This window comes from Eschrichtius robustus, chromosome 8, assembly GCF_028021215.1.
Source record: "Eschrichtius robustus isolate mEscRob2 chromosome 8, mEscRob2.pri, whole genome shotgun sequence".
NCBI classification, from domain to species: Eukaryota; Metazoa; Chordata; class Mammalia; order Artiodactyla; family Eschrichtiidae; genus Eschrichtius; species Eschrichtius robustus.
In genome coordinates this window covers 109,390,102-109,410,805 of record NC_090831.1, presented here as the reverse complement: position 1 = coordinate 109,410,805, position 20,704 = coordinate 109,390,102, and the positions used below count along the sequence as shown (strand labels likewise).

The 20,704-nt window shown below is 53.0% G+C and overlaps 1 protein-coding gene across 2 annotated transcripts in view; it reads left to right on the top strand.

The window, feature by feature from the left end:
- PLXNA4 (plexin A4) overlaps positions 1-19,752 on the top strand; it is a 445,428-nt gene extending 425,676 nt beyond the window's left edge. For both annotated transcript variants that reach the window (XM_068549473.1, XM_068549474.1), the window contains exons 30-32: positions 3,895-4,107; positions 10,707-10,857; positions 12,975-19,752. In XM_068549473.1, the coding sequence (XP_068405574.1) occupies positions 3,895-4,107; positions 10,707-10,857; positions 12,975-13,070 (460 nt within the window). In that variant the 3' untranslated portion in view covers positions 13,071-19,752. The remainder of the gene's footprint in view (positions 1-3,894; positions 4,108-10,706; positions 10,858-12,974) is intronic.
- Positions 19,753-20,704: the final 952 nt, after the last annotated feature.

The following is a 20,704-nucleotide window of genomic DNA, read 5'->3' as shown; positions in this document are numbered from 1 at the left end:
ACCTTCCCAGCAGGGACTCTGCGCAGGCGCTCTCTCGGGGCCTCCATCTCCTCCCCGATTATGTGTGTGCTCACTTCTTCTCTCCCTTCCCTCTAGTAGAATCATCCTTCTTTCCTATCAGTCAGTCAGTCAGCAAACATTTAACCAACTAAATGAGCAAAAATGAACATGCCAGATGTGGCAGCCAGGTGGCTCTCACATCCAGGTCCCTCCCCTGTGCCTGACACTGTGTTAGACCCTGAGGCTTCTGCCCTGCGTGGGCTGACAGTCACGGGTAAGAGACAGGAGGGCAGCTGTTCGGACAGAGAGGCGCATGCGACAACAGTGGGACGCATGTGTGCAGCTGGATTGTAGAAGGGCAGCATCTCACAGCGACTCTTAAGGGGAGTTTGAAGCACATCTAGGAGTCACCTAGGTGAACGAGGAGTGTTTCCGTTCTATTCAAGAAGTGGTCTTCCCTTTCCACAAACCCCCTTCCCAAACTCCCTTTGGGGAAGGGACCGTCTCATAACTACTGTGTCTTTGAGACGAGGGGATCCTCTAAGTCCTAAATGACCCTCTAGATGTCTCACCATGGTCCCCTCTCTCCTTTAGCATATATCATCCTTTCCCTTCATTTGTGTGTCAGTTGTGTTTCAGTTTGAGACTGCAAGGTCAGACATCAGTATTCAGCTCTTGTGATGGAACCTTGCACAAAGCTGAGACTCAATAAATATTGATGAAGATGCAGGGCCAAGACGGTCTCTACTTGAGAGTTCTACCTGGGCTAAAGCTGCCTTATATTTGGTCCCTTCAGTTCCAGAATCCCCTCCCAGTAGTTTTACACGGTCCCTGTCCTGGGGTGCTCTTCCCCAGAACATTCTTCCAAAGCATCACGAGCCTGCTGCCCAGCACCCACCAACTGCTAGGACTGACATGGTACTAGGGCTCAGCCAGGTGCCCTGACAACCAGCCCCAAGCCCCAAACCAAAACCTAGATTTAGGCAGAAGTCAGCCTGTGGCTCTGAAACGTTGTTTAATGTAGGATGCTCTGGCTTCTCCTCTCTTTCACCTGAAGCATAGTGCATCGCTACTAAAACTGGGAAGTCAGGCAGGTACAGAGCTTTGGGTCATAGAACTGAAGAGTAGGGTTTGCTCCCACAGTAGTTCTGGGTGAGAGAAGATCTTGCATCGTGGAGTTCTTGCAATCTTTCTGAAATAAGACTCTTCGACTCTGGATTCCCCATCTAGTACAGTACACTGGGTGAAGGCTGTTCTTTCCTCTGAAAGGCCTGCAGGTCTTGTCCCTCCCCATGCCTGCCTCTAGGTAAGACTGCATTGCATTCTGCCCATCTTTTTAGCATGACTCTGCAGAGCTGTTTCCAAGGGCACGCCCCTGATCTACCCAGTCTGCTTCTCTCTGCCACCAAGTCTTCCTACTTACTTACCACCCCAGCTGAATGCCTGCAGCCTTCAGAATTCAACGAATGCCCTGCCCAGACCTTATCCAGATGCTGGGAGAGCTGGTATTTCCAAAACATCTCCCCTTGCTCTTGTAGCCCTTTACAAGTACATCCCCCTGAAATGGTATCTAAACCATTTGTTTTCAGCTCATACCTTCCGCTGGGGTAAGGTAAGGGCACCTCCAACGATGAGATGCCATAAAGTCCTTGGAGGGAGGGCAGAACCTTCCTTCCTGCCAGCTCTTCCAAGTGCCAGGTGTTATCGTAACGAGCTCCAGTGTCAGTGAAGGAAAGCCCGGGCAGTAGACAGTGGTACCAGCTCTCAGGTCCTCTCACCAGAGGATACACTCCCCCGACCCTGATCATAGCCACCTGGGCAAGACGAAGTTAGTCCAGGAATTATGAAGTCTGCATACTGACTTAGAGTTAATTGTCCCTGACTGAAAAGAGATTGTTTCTTTATTCCTAGCCTAAGTTGTTAACTCACCCTCTCCGCTACTCCCTTCCTCCACATTCCCCTGCCTTTTCTCTTTTCAATAAACCTCCTGCTCATTTAGCCTGAGTGGCTGCAATCAACCAGAGATTAGCGCCACCACTAATGTTAATAATATGCTAATATTTCATTAGGCAGGAGCTGCTGTGGTTTCCCTGTTTGATTTGCCTGTCAGCACAACTGGCTGAAGGAAGGGCAATGTTGGGGAGAAACAACCGTGCAGCAAATATGGGCTCCCAGAGTCCCTTTCCAGGTGGGGCTTCCGGAAGCGGGAAGATGGAGACCGGAGACTGGTCTACATCAGCTGGGCAGCCAGGAGTCCCTCATCTGGGGCTCTCAGCCCAGCTCTCGTGGTCTCCCCTGGGCAGTTGCAGTGACCCTGACTTTCCCCTGAGTGTCAGAACTTTCGGTTCCGTCCCTGTATTTCCTCTTCTGGATTTCCCAGGATCAAACAAGTGCCACTTACCATTGTTAGACCTTGGTGCTGCCTGCACGGCACACTTTGTGGGAACGTAATAAATACTTGTTGACTGATTGGCAGTCTTGAATATGAGGCCTTACTGTATTTTAGCATTTGTTGTATGTACATGCTGGCTGCCGGGAGATACAACAAATATAGAAATCTTGTTCTTGCTGGATTGAAATAATGTAATTCAAAAGAGTTTAAGTTGTAAGAGGCAAGCCAAACACATGCAAACATTATAACTATTATTACCAACCTTGAGAACAGCAACCAAACAACAATAAAGCATCAGGGCACATAGCAGGAGGTGAGGAGGTGGAGGCAGAGGGAGGGAAATAAGTGATCCCTTGCTGGGTGCCACCCCATTTCCTGACCTGGGTCTCCACAGGCTGGATGGAAGCCGCAGAATCTGAGAGCCAGCAGAGTACAGTCAAAAGGGGCAGGTGGGCAGGTTTTGCCCGATGCCTCGGGACCCTTTCTAGCAACAGATAGGTGGCTCAGTTAGCAGACCGCGCTGCAAGTTTCATCTCCTCTTTGTTTGGCTCGCTCCCCTTTGGCAGTACCTTCCTCTCCTCTTCCTTCAGCTTTCATCCAGCTAAGGAACACCTCTGCATCTTTAAAACTGAGACCATTAAGTGTCGTCCTCTCCGTTTAGACTTTCCAGACATGCCCCTCTGGGTAGACTTGCTCACACCTCCCTGGCTCCCACACTGGGCCCCACCCATCCTTCAGGTCCAGCACCCAAAGTTCTTGATTGCATGTCTGACATCCCCATGAGCCCAGCAGTATGCAGACTTCTGGAGGACAGGGGATGGGTCTTATTCACACTGGACCCCCAGTTGCTGGCATAGCTTCTGGTATACGGCAGGCGCTAACTGGAAGAAAGGGAGGGGAAGGAGGGAACACAACGGGGCAGGTGAGAGGCCGGGAGTGGGGTTTGTTCAGCATGCCAGCTTAGGGATGGGAATCAGTTAGCTCCACTTGAACTGTTCAGTGCCAGGGCCCTCACCACGCAGGAATAAGCCCATACGACCAGGCAGGAAGGGCATGGCTTCTTCCAGTCATACAGTAGAGGGCAGAGAATAAGATACAAAGCCCAGGTTCCAGGCTTTTATTTAAGGTTTGCCAACCAGACATGCCTTGTATCTGTGGCATAGGGGGCAGACAGTGGAATAGAGAGTCAGAAATTCCATTTTCTAGTACCTGTCATGGCTGCCTCGGACCCCAAAGCCTTGTGTTCTCAGGGCAGATGGTGAGTCCTGTGGTCCAGGCTGGGCATCGAGCCCTCCAGTGCCCATCAACGCTGTATCTCTGAACAGATTGTTCAACCTCGCTGATCTCCACGTCCCCGGAAAGTGAACTGATGACATAGAGAAGGCCCCTCAGAACCCTTGCTTCCCAGCCTTTTCTCTTTCTCCAGGGAACTCTCTGGGTCAAGGCACAGTGCCCCCCTGCCCCCCAGCTCCCTTGACCATCTGCCTCTTCCCTCCACACAGCCTGCCCCTGAGGTTTTGGGTCAACATGATCAAGAACCCCCAGTTTGTGTTTGACATCCACAAGAACAGCATCACTGACGCCTGCCTCTCTGTGGTGGCCCAGACCTTCATGGACTCCTGCTCCACGTCGGAGCACCGGCTGGGCAAGGACTCCCCCTCCAACAAGCTGCTCTACGCCAAGGACATCCCCAGCTACAAGAACTGGGTGGAGAGGTGAGTGCTGGGCCGGGGAGCCCAGGTAGGCCCCGGGCCGCAGCAGGCAACTTCCTCGGTGGATGTGGGACCCCCTTCCTTCCCCTCCGCAATGGGCAGGGCTTGCAGACCGGTCCTGCACAAAGCCCCAGCCTGCAGTGGTGACACCACAGCCCAGGGACCCAGTATTGTCAGCTGAAACAAGAATGGGACGTGGCTAGAAGTTGCCACTGCGCTCTGCTCCCCTGCATGGAGGGCCCAGCTCTTTCTAGGCCCAGGAAGGAAACAGAGTTCCCTGCTCTGATGCCCACTAAAAAACGAAAAAAAAAAAAAAGAAAGACTCCAAGGGACCGAATAACATCCTGCCACAGACAGGCTGGAGGCCTGTCCCCATCTGCCCCTGTCCATCTGGCAGTTCTTCCAGTGTCCTGTGGGGACATCCTTGTCACACTGAACAGCTTCGCACAGTCCCAGACCCCTGACTCTCAACACGATGAACTCTTGATGCCCGGGCCCTTACGGTGCCTTCCCAGCCATAGTGGCCCTAATCTAATCCCGTCTCAGCCGTGCACCTGTGATGGGAGGGCCACCTGTACGCTGTGGAGCTGGGCTCCTCTTGGTACAAAGCTAACTCACGGTAAAGAACATTCATGGTTTGTCTGGGCTGTATCAGCTCCATATGCCAAGCACCTGAGCTAAACAACCAGCTGAAAGTCTATTTATTTATTCATCACAGTAGCTCCGGAATATAAGAGGACAGGCTTTATAACCTCATTTTGTGTCCATGAAGGTGAAGAACTATACGTACAGAATGGTTTGAGTAATCAGTCCAAGATGACTTAAGTGGCCAAGAGAAAAGTAGATCCCCAAATTCAGCTGACTCCCAAATCTCTTTTCTACAATTTATGATACTTTTAGACAGGGCTTTTGCCAACCCATATGGTGTCTGTGTGAATTAAGGCAGGTGCCCCTTCCTACCAGACGATGTGGCCCCATGCCAGGCTGCGTGGTTTGTTGAGTGACAGGCTAGCTGTCAGTCCTAGCTCACCCTCTCAACCAAGCACCTTTGTGCAGTGAACAACCTGCACACCTCCACATGGCGGTCTTGATTTTAGAGTCCCTCTCTCTTTTTTCTAAGTAGCTTAAAGATAGGAAACCTGGATGGAAACTCAGATTTGGTGCTTTTTTGAAGAGTCAGAGACCAGAAATTGTTCTTGACTCAGTGACTGAGACAAAATGAACAATATTGTTTCACCCATGGCAGAGAGACGGTCTCTATCTTTATAGTTGAAAGTTGCCTTCCCTTTTACAGAGGGAATAACCGAGAGCGGGGTGGGATCCTGGCCACCCCGGTAACATAGTTCTGCGGGAAGAACTGCATTTTGTTTCCCCTCTCCCTCTGTTCTTTGATTTCTCCCCCACCGCTTCCTGCTGCTGCATGTGGTGGGCTTCCAGCCTTGGCTGTCAGAGAGACAGCTCACTCTTTTGTCCTCGTATCTGATTATGTCTGAGTCACCAAAGAGGCTCTTACCTCCCCCTGCGTCGACAGTGGCTCATTCTTCTGACAACAGAGCTGCCAGGAGGAGCAAGGTCTCCTGTGTGGTCAGCTGGCTCTTCAGCAAAGAGAGAGAAGAAAGAGGCAGCAGCTGGGCACCTGTCCTGGTGCAGTGTCACTGCAGTGGGACCTCGGGCAGGGAGGGAGAAAGCAGGGATGTGAAGGGCTGGGAGTATTTATGAAACGTCTGTGTAGAGGATACTTCCCCAGAATGGCCCGGTTAGCCGGAGGTGAGAATGATGCACGTGCCGGGCTAATGGTCTCCCTTTCACTTGGTGCTAAATGAGATTTGTGCCACGCAGCTGCTATAGGTCACAAGTAACCCCAGTCCATTTGGTTATTTTTAGGAGTGCCTTGATGGTCTCCGTTTCTTATCCCGCCTGTTTCTTAATAACCAAAGGCACCCTCAGGAAAGTCATCTCTCACTTGCTTGGGGTCCCAAATCATTTCTCCTCCCCTTCTGGGATGAGGGTACAAAGACAGAGGGGTTGGGAAATAGCACAGATAGGTCTGGAGATCAAGCCTAGAGTGCTTCTTCCCTCGGTGATGAGTGGATCAGTTCCAGTCTCCCTTCCCGAGGAGGCTGGCCTCTGAGCTGGTCTGGCTTCTGGGAAATGAAGTCCAGCAGCACAGAGCTTGCTCAGGACCTGATCGCCCGCCTTGGCCTGCCGAGGGCACTGGCAGCCTCCAGTTCAGAAGAACGATGGTAGAAGGCCCTTTTCCTGTGGCCAGGGCTGGCCCACTTGTGATTTCGATGTTCAGTTGCTGTGAGCGTGCAGACAGCGTACACAGGGCCCAGGCGCTCTGCCTCAGTGCTGTAGAGCGTGCCCTGCACACATGTGGGGAGGGCCTGCTGTCCTCACAGCTGAGAAACAGGGTTTATTCTGGTGGCCCTCTCTATAGGGGGGTGGGAAGCATACGGCTTCAGGAGTCCTCACGAACTCTGTTGGTTGAGCAGCCCAAGTCGCTCTATCAATCATACCTAAGCAGGCTTTACCTCCTGGAAGTTCTTCATCTACCCATCCCCCCACATCCCCCCCCCCCCAATTCTCCCACTCACCCTCCCGTCCTTCTGCTTGTCCCCTCATCCATCCTCCGCCCCATTCCTGCCGCCAAATACCTTGCAGTGCTTGTGGCTGGTGGCCTCGCTGCAGACTCCCAGTCTTTGCTGCCTCCATTCCAAGTATTAGGGGTTTTGCTTACGGCCACGTCTAGTGAAAGGGAGAAGAATCTCTTGGTTCCCCAGTAGCAACCAACTGCTACCCGCATCTCAGCAGAACTCAGCAGTGTTGTCTCCAAACTGGTGTGTCATGATCAGCAGTAATTTCTATTTCACTGTCAACAGCAGTAACAGTTTCAGGTTAGAGGGACTGCCTCTCATTTCAAATTGGAATTAACCCCGTGGCAACGGTAGCCTCCCTCACCTGCAGGCACAGGTTTTCCACATAGGAGTGAATGGAATGGAGCCACAGTTGGGCCCCTGGGAATTGGACCGGGGCATGCCGCTCGCTGGGATGCCATCTCTCACCTGTGTCACACATGAAAAAGGCTAAGAATTTTAAATATTTAAAAATGCCTCCTAAAGAAGCCATCCATTCAAAATATAAAACTTGTGACAGTTCACCCTGGGAGCTCATACTGGAGGTGAAGTATGGACATCTCATTAACTTACTCATTCATCCAAGGGTCAAACGTTTATGGTGTCCATCGTGGGTGCACTGGACGCTCGGGGTGGATTAGACTTGATCCTTCCCTTGTGGTCCTCGTGGTCAAGGAGGACACACAGACAGGCCCTCAGCAAGCCCCATGAGCTGTACAGTGGGGGCTCAGGGAGCAACGTCCTGATTCTGCTGGGCCTGGGGAGGTCAGTGAATAAACACAGAGGAAAAGACTTTTATGCAGGAGCTTGAGAAGTAAGTATCTATACATCAGAGCCTTGGGCTCTAAACGTCTTTCACGTCTGCACCTTCATCCTTGAGGTGTTTGAAGGGATGAGGATACTTTGTTCTTCTCTAAGAGTCCAGGGCATTGGAGACCACCTTCTCAATCACTGGGGCCATCCTAAAGGCAGAGATGGGGTGCCCACCATCACACACTGGGTGCATCTCACAGAAGCACATGAATGTAAAACACTGCAGACGGGTCAACAGCAGAGAATCCAGCTCTCTGGGGCCCTGCCCTTTGTAGCAGCTCCTGAGGACCAGTATCAGGACCACAATGGGGCTGGCATCCCACCTGGTTCCCTTCTGAAGGACTCACCTGCAGGAGGACATCCCATGGGAGCAAGTTCAAGCACAGGAGCCCAGGCTGACCTTTCCCTTCCTCACTGCACAGCTAGCTGCTAAGAGCACTTGTGTGAAGTTCATTAATGGGACATAATTGCATTCTTCACAATCCATAAGGCTGCTCGGTGGCAGAGCCCAGCGCAGAGCCCCAGCGCAGCAGGTGCTCAAGAGAAAGCAGTTGCGCACACGGTGCAGAGATGCCAGAGCAGGGCCACTGTCAGGCTCAGGGGGTGCTGGCCAGGGAGGGGGGTTGGGCAGAGCCCTGGAGAGGAGCAGGGAGAGGTCGAGGCGAGGGCAGCAGAGACCTGCAGGGCCGATGGGCCCACTTGGCTCCAGGCAGGGCTTGGGGTGAGGATGGGCCGATTGTCAGCAGACCTCAAGCCCCACACTCCTCTAGGACATCAAACTGCCCAAAGCCACTCAGCTCAGCCATTTAGAACTTGCTGAAGGTGAGGACGCGTGGTCGATCCACTCGTAGGCTTGTGTGTGGCACCGACGTGCACCGGTCCCATCCAGCGCCCTCTGCACACAGGCAGCAGAGGAGGGGCGGGTTGCCCCGTGCAGACCTGACCTCACTGTGAGCGGGAATCACGCAGAGCATGTCCAGGCCAGCTGCCCCCATGACTGCAGGTGAGGAGTTAGACCCCTGCCCTCCCACACTCCACTCTCAACCCCCCTCACACTGTCCCCCTCTCTTTCTCACACAGACTCATTTTCTGTATGTCCTCTTTGGAGCAAAGGACTGGGCTTTAGCGCGGTAAAGGCAGGCCATTGCGAAGGGACAGAGTGCCGGGCGACTGCTGTTTCCCATGAAGACAGTGGTCCCAAACCTGGGCTCTGAGGCCCCTCACAACCATAACGGTCGCAGTAGGAGGCCTCATGCTATTTGCAGAAAGCCTGACAGAGCCGTCCACCTACCTGTAAGGTTTCACGAGCAGGAAACGGGAATGGCAGGAGTCTTTGCTTCTGATGACGATCACGTCCCATCACGGGGAGCCTGGGGTTTTCCTCGCGGTCAGTAGGTCTGACTGTCCGTGGTGACAGGATGTAACTGTCTGGAGGAAACTCTGGACCCAGCCATGTTGCTAGAGCTGCGTCTGGCTGCTGGCCGCGAGACAGAAGTGAGAGGGTCGTTTGTTCCTCTTTCCTCCCCCCATACGACCTGTGCACGTGACCCATTACCGGACAAATGTATTTGCTCACTAGGCATGGAGTCGCGAGGGGACGATGGCGCAAGTCTCCTTGGGAGTGGCGAGGTTGGGGCCACCACTGACGCCCTGGTTCTCTGCCATCAAAGGGAACATTGCATTTATTGCCTTCCAGAAATAGAGGCAATGAATCGAGTCTCTCGCTGGAACTTTAGTACCTGGGATGTCATTACTTGGAACCCCGGGGACCCTAAAGATGTTTTGGGGTGGGATTCAGGCTTGGAAGAGAGTGGGCTCTTCTGGGATGGAACAGAGAAACCAAAATGAAACAGGACAAGGAGCTGAGGGGCGCAAGGGCTCTGGAGACGAGGGAGGGCGAGGGAAGAGAGGACCCCACACTGAAATAAGGTTGCGAAGAAAGGAAGTCCAAATGAGCCGGAGGCGGGACGGCCCCCGTGCAGGGCTGTGGCTCAAGTAGGGCGGCCAGCCCACCCCTTGCCAATCCTTGCCGGCCTGGGGATGCTCTGGCGCAGACTGACCTGTCGGTCACACAGGCCCTTGAGCATGATGCTGGAGTAGCACACGAGTGCCACCTCTGATAGTCTGTCACCTAACTCCTGGGCACCTAGGGGCAGAGGTGGAGGTGGGCACAGGACTGAGAGATTCATGGTCAGCATGGTAAGGGATGCAGGGGGAGAGATGCAGGGCTGAGGTCCAGGCTGAGAATGAACCAGAGCCTCTGAGAATACTGCCTCCGCTCACGTGATCAAGCCTTGAGTTCCGGGAACCCAAGGCCTGTCATTGTCACCTGCACCTTCCCACGTGAGAGTGAGTGACTCTCCGAAAACTTTGTTCCCCCGCTGCCTCACTTGCCTCACCCTAGTCCCCGCCCTGGTGACTGTCCCCGCCACCCTCCTGTGTTCTAAGCTCTCAGGCTCACTCTCCCCAGCACTGAAGCTGCGGGCATTCAGCGTGGGCTGAGCTGGGACACCACAAGGACCCCTGGGCGTGCTGCCCCACGGCCCTGATGCTCCCCCGCCTTTGCAGGTGCCTGGTCTCTTTCACGTAGCCCACAGCCGAAAGCACCTGTCTTGGGGGGCACCAGGGCCCTTCGGTTCCTCATTAGGAAATGACACAACTCCCCTCTGGTGGGAGAGTTGGGGGTTGCTGCGTAAAATGTCAAACTGCAGAAATTAAAAATGTAAGTGTTGGCATCTAATTAACCAGTTGACAGGAGTGCACAGCTGCAAGTGACAGTGACTGATTGCCTTCTGCCGGCCTCTCCCCGCAAGCGGCCCCCAGCCCCACCCTTCTCCCGGCTAACCTCAGAGAGGGGAGGACATCAGGGCAGGGCAACTGTCTAGAAGAGCCTTCAGGCCCCATGGAGGGGATGTCTTGCGTCTGTGGGAGGGGGAGTGAGAAGGACACACAAGGCAGACTGGACCACTCTTCCAGGAGCCGGGAGCAAAGCCAGTGCAGGCGATAGTCACTCCTTCCTCCTGTCCCCACCCTGTCCCCCCTCTGACACTGTCTGGGTCACCCTCCGAATCCGCTGGCCCCCGAGCCGGCGCTGGGAGTTTCCATCTCTCCTCTGCCCCGCACGCACGGTTCCTCACGCCCATGCCTTGGCAGGTATTACTCAGACATCGGGAAGATGCCGGCCATCAGTGACCAGGACATGAATGCATACCTGGCTGAGCAGTCCCGGATGCACATGAATGAGTTCAACACCGTGAGCGCGCTCTCCGAGATCTTCTCCTACGTGGGCAAGTACAGCGAGGAGGTGAGCCCTGCCCTGCTCGGGGCCCGCTGGGAAGGACTGGGGCAGGGACCCAGAAATCCCTGCCCGGAGCACCAGCCCAGACACACCCCTCCCCCACGTCTGCTGGGGAAACTCTACCACCCAGGACTTGGGGGCTGTGCTCTGAAGACAGGGATGCTAGAAACATACCGGTCTATCAGTTCTACATTAATCCCTGTTCTTTTCAGATATATAGATCAAGTATCTCTTTTGGTTTTTTCTCTTTATTTTTTCTTCCCTGCTATTCCTGCTCCTTTATTTTTTCCCTTTCTCTCTCTGGTCTAATTCTCTTTCAGCAAGCAGTTCCCCACTTCCATGGGCGGGTCATAAGGAAAAGAATAGAATAGAATAGCATAAACAAGATGATAGGGTAGGAGAGAATCAGAACAGAACAGATACAGACCAGAGCAGAATGGAGTCTATTTTTAGCTGCTGCGTTCCCTAGCTAGGAAACCTCACCCGGCGTCATCGCCCCTGCAGACACTGCCTTCTTTCTGGCCAGCACAGAGGTGCCTGTGGGTTTCGTGGTCACACCGGTGTAGACCAGGTAGGTTCAGGATCCAGGCTCCCCACGTCTGAGCAGCAGCACAGCTGCCTTGTGAGTGGAAGGCAGTAACAGGAGCCGAAGCCAGGGCCCCCGGCTTCTCTACTTCCTCCCAGCCTCCTTCCCGAGGGAGGGTCTAGGAACTCTGGATTAAGGAAGGAGCCCCAGCAGGGCCCAGGGCCTGGTGTCCACAGGCCATGAGCAGCATAAGGCTGTGAACCTCAAGTGCAGGGAAAGTCAGTGGTGGGTCCTTTAGGGGAGGGACCCCAAAGCCAGCCTATGGGCCAGTGCTAGTCTAGGGCAGTTTCCACCTGTCTGTGGCCGCAGACAGCGAGTGAGGACGATGTAGAGTGAGGCCAATATATGAGTGCCGCTGTCTCATCTTGGAAAGGACTGTCCCTTAGTCTGCAAGTTCACTCGTCTACGGTTAGTATTAAAATGTCCCATCTTTATGAAATGTTGGGGTCAGTCACTGGTGGTTCTTGGCCAGCTAAGAAGTTGGCAACTCGCCTGGTCTCCCCAATTAAAAATATATTAACTGGGCCAGGAAGTCCAAAGCTCTGGGACCCTCCCCTCAAGCCTTCAGCCTCCTCTTCTCTCCTGCCCCTCCCCTCCCTGCTCCCTCAGACCCCAGGACCCGTAGAGAGCACCCCTGCTGTCACGTGCCCCTGCTGGAGCCAGCACTGTGTGATGGGCGCTCACATATGTTACGCGACTTTATCCCCTCTCCTGGAGCAGCCCGAGAGGGAGTCACACGTCCCATCTCGTTGTACAGATGAGGAAATGAGGGCTCAGAGAGGTCACATGTTTTGCCCCACATCACCCGGCCCAGAAACCGGTGGAGCCACTGTTCAGTCCTACAGCTCCTGAGTCTGAGCCAGACTCTAATACATATTCCTTCATGTGTCCACAATTGCTGTCATTGTCCTCTGCCACCCATGTAATCGCAGCAAAGGCTGTGCAGACATTGTCCGTTAGGTGTCAATGACCAGTAAAGCTTAAGACATAACTCTTCGAGGGGTACTGGTTTCTTAACAGGCAAAGGGGAGCCAAATAACTTTCTAAATGTGGAACTTCAGGCCTTGGGTTGCTGATGAGGAAGACGTTCCTTTTTCACGAGGCGGGGGGGTGGAATGTCTTGATATCGTGAAATCATAGTCGCCCCGAGACACTGAGCACCATGCTTCCCGCTGGGCGTGGACCTGTTTGCTGTCTAACCTGTAGGTAACGGCAGCAGCCTGGCACAGGTGTCTTCTGCCCACTCTCAGCTGTCTTCCGTGGGCAGTGAAATGTACACATGTATTCAGACATGCTGGTATCCTGCGCCCACTGACACCTGGGTGCCCACACGTTTGTTCCCTATGCCCGAGCGCTGCCCCGCACCTCCCCACCCCCGTCACCCAGGCTGACTGCCTCCCCAGCCACCTCGTGTGGGCCGCTTCACCTGCACACATCCTCCCAAACCCTCTGACCACGTCCCCTGTCTGTGTGTACCCTAAGAAGACAGACACACGCACGCAAACTGGTGACCGCCCCGTTCTTGGCTCTTCAACAGATCCTTGGACCTCTGGACCACGATGACCAGTGTGGGAAGCAGAAACTGGCCTACAAACTAGAACAAGTCATAACCCTCATGAGCTTAGACAGCTGAGAACCGTCCTTCCAGGCACCCCCTGGAGGGAGGGACACACCAAGCCGTGCCTCAGTCTAGATTATCATCTTTACCAAGTGCAAGTTCCGACTGGCGTCAGCAGCATCCCCTGAGCAGCGCTGTCTCCCTCTCTCTCTCTCTCTGCCTGTTTCTGTCTCTCTCTCCTTCCTGGATCCCCTCTCTTTCAGTTGCTCTACCAACATGATTGAGCCAAGCCACCGACCCTCAGTCAGTCCAGGATGGCCCGCCCTGCCGTGAGGGACCTGAGCAGAAGACATCAGAGGGGGCCCCCTTTCCCCGCTGACCCCATGCATCAGCTGCAGGGCCCCACTGTGGATGAGGAGCCACGGATGAGGACGCTTCTGTACCGCTACTTCACCTTCCACGTTTTGACAGCCCCGCATCGAGCCGAACGTCGGCCTGCGGACGAGGCAGTGAGCTCTGTATTGTCTTCACTGGGAAGATGTCTCCTGGCCCAGGTTTCCATCTCCAGGGGGTCTGTCAGTGGCGTGGTCCCTCTGCAACTGTGACAATAGCAGTTACAGCCCATTGTGGAGATCCTCCCAACCTCCCAATCTGGCTCATAGCGGCAGAAACGTAACACGTAGAGGGAGAAAAGAAGAGAGCTGCATCTACCCTGGAAGCAGAATTGGTTGTTTTCCATTTGCCTCCACATGCTAACGAATCACGACCGTAGTCATGGGTCTGATCCCTTGCAGATCCCCGAGTGCCGTCTAGAGGACACACCTCCATCCTCCTTGGTCATCGCTCATCAGGGGTCAAGGTAAAATGCTGAGTGCATCTGGGAGATTCTACCTCCAGCTGTCTCCGTGGCTCCCATGCCCACCATCCTTCCTGAGAACTCTAGAAAGTTGGGGCAGACAGCCTCGCCCCTAGCTCCCTGCAGAATCTGGTGCCGTTGCAGATGCAGATGACTTTGTCTCTGGACTGTTCAGACCTCCTTGGGAATTATTTCATCAACATCTCAGCTGTCTCTTTAGTCACTCTCCTCCCTGAGCTCTTCGGCAGTCATCATGGAAAGAAACATACTCAAGGACAGCCTCACAGAGACAAGCCAAAATGCCAGCCCAACTCAGTCCCGAGTTTGTCGTGTTTGGGAAGGACCGAAGAATCAAGAGGAAGGACCTGGCCGGAAATGGGAGGAGGGACATACAACTGACCTTGCTGTGGCATCTGTTCCTCCATCTGTCCTTCCATCCACGGATACATCATTTTAGCCAGCCAGACTAATGTGTGCTCAGACATGTGTCCTAGGTGAGCAGGCGCTGTAGTGAGAGACGGTCTGACGGAAGATCGTGGAAACCTATAACCTTGAAGGGACCTTAGACACCACCTCCATCTGTGGTCCAGCCTCCGCCACAGACTCGCCTGGCAGCCCCGGTGTGGAGTTGTACACCACTCTGGGAGGCAAGCAGCGGCATCATCTCAGGTGGGGTTGGGGACAAGGTTCCACAGTCCCGCCTTCACTCCCCGAGCATCAGACATCCTCCCCTGCCATCCACTCCACAGGGGCCCCACGTGGAAAGAGGAAGGAACCACACCATTTCCAGCAACATCTGTGGAGCACCCTGTGCTTAAAGAATGCTAGCCCCTTTGGATATGAGTGCGTGTGTGTGATCTCATGTGCACATGCGTGTGTGTGTGTGTGTGTGTGTGTGTGCTCCAGGAGTAGGCAGAGAGCTCAGAAAGCTTTCTCGTCCTATCAGGGGGATCTGAAGCATCTCCCTTCTCTGCCCTTGCTCGCCATTCATTCTGCAACTTCGGGACATTTCAACACGTGTTTTCTGTGCTGAGTGCAGAGGGGTGAGGTCACCCCTCCGTAGGAAATCAGGGTGGTCACTGGCCAAGGGGATCCTGGACAGGACTGGAGGCCGGGCGGTGGTGACGCAGAGCAGGGCGTGATGTGGCATCGAGCAGGACAAATGATGGGCAAAATACAAGTAACCTAACCAACGGGAAGAGGAGAATGAGAAAATATGAGTGTCAAGGGGGAAACACATAACCAAAGGTTTTGGCAAGTGAAGTGCCACGTGAAGAAGCATGGAATTTCTACCCTTGACCATTTGATTTCCTCTCCAGAAGCCACAAGCCCTGGCAGGCCAGGAAGGAAGCATGCGGGAGGAGGGCTGAGGAGGCACCTGGGCCGCTAACATATTTTTGCACGTGTGAAGGGGTTGGGGAGAAGAAAGACACAAACATATTTAACACAGATGTGCTGAATGGAAGCTGTGAGTGTAAGTATGTGTGTATGAGTGTGTTTTGATTTATTTTTTAAGTTTTGCACAGTTAGAGAAAAAAAATGAACAAGTAGAAAAAAGACTGTTATCATGGTTCTGCTGAAGCTTTTCTTTTTTTACCGGATTATTATTATTGTTTCGTTGTCGGTACAAATTTTTTTCCCCATGTTTTTGTTGTAAGAGAAACTTCAGTCACCTCAGAGAAATCTCAGGAAGAAAGAGGGGAGGAGGATGGACAAGTTTCCACGCCCTCCTCATCTCTCCTGGAGGTTTTATTTTAATTGGTGGGGTGGGTTGTTTCTGGCGCTTTGTTTGCCCAAAGTCTCTGTGGCCTGCTGGGGGGATGGAGAAATAGGATAGAATTTTGCAGCGTCACAACCCATCTTCCCCATAAGAGCCCTCTTTCCTTTTGCTGTCTGTTTTCCATTTCTTTCGTTTGGATTCTTGGCGCACGTGTGATACGTTTCAAAGTAAAGACAAGGCAGCATTGTCAAAAAGCCTCTCTTTCCCCCAGATCTTCTTTCCACACCTCCCCTTGGAATGCCCAACCTCCTCCTGGCAGGCCAGAGACCCCATGCTGGCCAGTATGTGCCAGAGAAGGGACTTGGGCAGACTGGGTCCTGTGGAAGGGAAGTCTCTTCAAGGCCCTGCCCCGTGTCACAGTTAATGTTCAGGGTCACAGTTCTGTTTAAGGTGGGACCTTTATCTGACTCCTTGAGTTGTGGGCAGAGAGCAGGGGAGAAAAGGCCATGTCTCCTCACCTCCCTTTCATCCCATCTCTTTCACTCTTTCAACCCCTTGAAATCACCAGGGTCCAAAATGGTACCAGGAGATCACACAGCCGAAATAACTGACCTGGGTGAGGTAAGGAGTCTGAATGTTGAAGTGAGATGGGATGGCGCCGGGAGTGGCGAGGGGGAGGTAGAACTTTACGAGGTCCTGAATCTAAAAGAATGGGAGAGAGAGTCTGGGAAAGTTAACTGCAGGCTGGTCATCTCTCCCGGGAGCACAAGTCTCCCCCAGGTCTGGGCTTTGCCATTCTCTGTCCTTCCTTGGAAGGAGAGACCCTGACACTTCTTGGTTAACTGCAAATAGTACCTTTAAGTGAAGTCGGCTATTGTGTCGGTTGCTTCCTCAGGAAAACCTTTTTTTCTTGCCTTCTGCTTTCAAGGTGGTTTGGAAGTCAGGGACCCAGGATAACCTGAGCATCCCATAGGCCAACCGTGATGTGCACACCCAGAGCCCTAGCGCCTCCCTCTCGTGAGCCTGTGGGCCAGTGAGTGAGGCCAGAGATGCTAAAAAGAGAGAAATCAGTTTAAACAAATCCCAACATTTGAGGCAGACTGTCCTGGACTGTGCCCAAGCAGCGGCGGGAGCGAGGTCTCTGATCTTGGCCCTGCAGGCCCAGCTCTCACCTCCCAGGCCGGGATCGGTGTCGATGTACTATCCCAGCACCACACCCCCTTCCCCTCAATCCAGCTCCTCGTGCTCTTGTCCCCTTTGCATGCCTGGCTCCTGAGTGTGCCCCACCCCAGCAGAATGGAGTGCCCCCTCCCCCTTTGCCCACCTCCCGCACGCGTAGCCTCTGCCCCACGACCGCGTAGCCACGAAGTTCAGGAGCTGCTCAGTCCCCGGTAGACAGCTGCGCCCTCAGTCCAGCCCCCTGGGACCGCCCTAGCCCCGTCCAGCCCTCCAAAGCTGCCTCGCCCCGCGAGCACTCGGGGCTCCCTGGTCCAGCCAGGCCCAGTGGGCCCCCCATCAGAGGAGCGCCAGCAGTGATTTCCCAAATGACCTCCATTCCACAAGGCAAGTCCTGCTGATGTTTCCAGAGCCCTAAACAACCCCTCACTCTCACCTAAAAGGGAAAGCTCCTTATCCCATCTGTCTCAGCTCTTAGGACAAAGGGGCACTTCTTTTGGCCTCACAGGATGCGAAGTCAAATACTTAACCCAGTGAAGGCTACGGTTAATTACCGTTAATCAAAAACAGAGAGCCGTGGAGGGAGAGGAGCTTTGGCCCTGGACCACGGCCCTTCCAGGAACTGGCCCCACCAATGAGAACCGCAGCACGGGTGTCTGAGAGGCGATTCCATGAATGAAAAGCGTCTAGGTACCAGAGTCCCCACTGTGCCCCCAGTAGACCCACCCCGGGCAGATCGCACCTCCTTCCTGGCCCTTCCTCTTGCTTTAGTTCACGTCCTCAAGAACCTTCCCTCAGCCCCTCACTTTCCCTGTCAGCTCTCAGGATAGACCACTAAGCCCCCCTCCCACCCCTCAGCCCTTCCCTTTATCTTTAAACCGTAGGTAGGCTGTTTATTTGGGGTCTGTAGTTGTTTACTTTTTGTTTGTGTATTTTAAGGGTTCGAGATTAAGGAGGGAGCCCAGGCGTGGATGTAAAGTCCAAATAAATACTGGGGTGGGGCGGGGGGAACACAAAACTCTTTATCTGTGACTTCCAAGGGGATGAGGAGAAACTGGAGACCGGAGGACAGGGGGGCTCCCCCTGTTGTTAAAGAAATGGGTCAGGGCATCCCCAGGCATGGCCGTGCCAGGGGGCGCAGCCTCCGCGGCTGCTAACATTCTTGGTGCTTCCCTTGGCTGGCTGCAGCCCCGCCGTGCTACCCCTGCTCCTGCTGCCTGTGCCGCCTCACCCCACAGGTGTAGCAAACGAGTCGTCTTACAGACCGGAAGGCTGCGGGACAGCCACAGGGGACGCCGAAGAGGCAGCTCCCGGGAGAGGCTGTCGCTCTGGAGCCTCTGGAAAACTGAATGACCCCGCCTCCCACTCGGAAAGGAATCTCTGCAATAAAAGTTCATTCAAGAGAGAGCTTTTTTAAACTACAAATCTTTGATCCCCAATAAAGTTATTTATTATTAGGGGGGAGTATCCAGCTTTTATAAAACGTAAAGGATGCTTTGGTTGTAAAAGTAATACATACTCATTAGAGTCCCAGTTAAATTCCTTGAGTAGGCAGGTGACTACCCTAAATCAAAACAAAACAAAACAAAATCCCTATGAATAAAAGAGATTTCTGTTTGTACTAGCAGAGACTGAGCTGGGCCAAGGTAGGGAAGGCCCGGTGACCTTGGTCAGGCGAGCCCCACCTTCCCTCCACTCTACCCTCTTTCACTTCTCTCTGGGCCGCCCCTGGTGTTGCTGAATCCTACAGCTTCCCCCAAACAGCAGGGAGACCCTGTTAGGGACTGGTTGTGGAGGAACCCCTCTCCCGAGAAGGCAGATGCTCACGGCAAATAGGTCTGTGCAGCTTATCTTCCACCAGTTTCTTTATCTGGAATTAGAACTCCTTTTGTTGGTATCTTTGATCTTACAACTCAAGCACATTTTGGAAGGGCTCCCTTACAAGAGTAGAATTCCAAACAGGATATGGTTAAAGAGCAACGCAAACGACACTTAAAAAACTGAGACACCACTTTACCAAACAGGACTTCTGATCGCAATACAGGTGGCCAACTAAGAAGGTGTATGTGTCCAGGTGTGTTCTCCTTCCCTCTTCCTTCCCCGATGTTCCTGTCAGCTTGTTTTGGCCTGTTAAACCTTCCGTTCTTTAAGAAGAAAAGCTAGTTTACCTCAAAGAATCTTGTTTCCATTTGGAAACCATGACTTTGTGTTTTAGGGTGGACGACTCTTCCCCCCATCACTCCCTGCCTGGGCCTGGCATCCGTGAGGCCAGAGGTCCTGGCTTAGTCATGAGTTGGCTGCACTGACCAAGAACAAGAACCCCAGGCCCTGAGATGGGAGGGAAGAATTGGAGGCAGCCGCCCTCCTCCCCACTTTAGCTTGTAGAGACCAGCCTATCTCTTTCAGCAGGGTCCTGCCAAGTTACCATAGCAACCAACAACTCCAGGGTACCACAAGAGATAATGGCTCAGTGAGCCGAGGGGTGGGGGGAGAGGAGTCTGGCCTGGTCAGATGACCCAGAGTTAAGTCTCAAACACTAGAGAGAGGAGGAGGAACAGGAAAGGATGAATGGGTGGTTTAAGGAACAGGCAGGGGCCTTTGAGTCTCAGAGACAGGCTGCTGAAGGCGGTAGGGCAGTCATTCCTGCTCGGGTCACCCACTCCCAGCCCCGCCCCACTTGTTTCCAGAAAGCTCCCACCTTGAACACCGACCCTTTGTTAGAACAAAGCAAAACATATCTTTAGATAACAGTGTTACAATGAGCCTCAAAGATATGTGGATGAAATCTATTAGAGGAAGAGGGTCTTCTGGTTTTGATTTTTAAAGAAGAGTATCTGAGTAAGATTAAAAAAAAAAAAAGATTAAAAAAAAAGTTTTTAAAGAGGAAACCTATGCTATTTAAATTGGAGCCCAGTTGTAACTTGGTAAAGGCAAGCTTCTGTACCTTTGTTATAATTAATTGTATACCTGTGTATGTAAATATAAGGCATTCCTATTTTGCAGTTCAGAACAAAAAAAAAAAAACCTATTTGTAATATAGAATAAAGTTTATTAAAAAATAATAAAAATGCAGCTTGGGATTTGGGGTCTTTCTTTATGTGTCCGGCTAGGAGGGGGAGGGGGAGAGGCTGGGCCATAAGTAGGCGGTGGTGGCCTCTGTGATGTAGAGAAACAGCACTTCCTCTCTCCAGCTACATGATGTGTGTGCTCAGCCATATCAGATACATCCTTTTACTTAAGGCTCTGTCCTCAGCTACAAAGCAGGCATCGCAGGAGGCGATAACCCTGCAAAGCTGGGGAAAGCAAACTTACTCCCAGTCAATGCTGTTAGCGGACCTCACTTTGGCACAGAGTCGGATCTGCCTCTGAATCTCTCTCAACACAATCCTCCAGTCACACACTCTGGAGATAACGCTAGGATTACCATCCCTGCTTCAAGTCTTCTTGGCAAGCTATACCTAAGTGTAAATGATCTTATGGGTCCTCTTCCCCCAATTTTGACAGAGGGTGGAGACCTTGAACCCAGTGCTGTCTCTGGAGTAGAAATAGGATAGGGAGAAGACAATGGAAAGGGTGGCAATAGAGGCAGGGGGAAGAGAAGAAGACAGCTCACCTGCTTGCGCTCACCTCCATCGTGGCCTGTGCCATGGCTTAGAGGTGGTGTGGGAGGGGAAAGGGAAAGTGATGCAGATGATGCAGGGCAAGCCCCCGTCTGGACCCAGGAAAACCGTGTCCTCTGCTCTTCATTCCACTGGCTGCCCTTGAGCAGATACTTCCCTCTCTAAGCCTCAGGTCAGCAGATGGAGAAGGCTGGGCTGGATGTCGCCATGAAATTCCAACGTTCTTATTATTCAAAGTGAAAACCATGAGAAAAGAGAATCAGAAAGGAAGCAGGATCAGAAAGGAGAGACAGAAACACACAGAAAAAGGATAATTAAGAAAGGAAGAAAGGTAGGA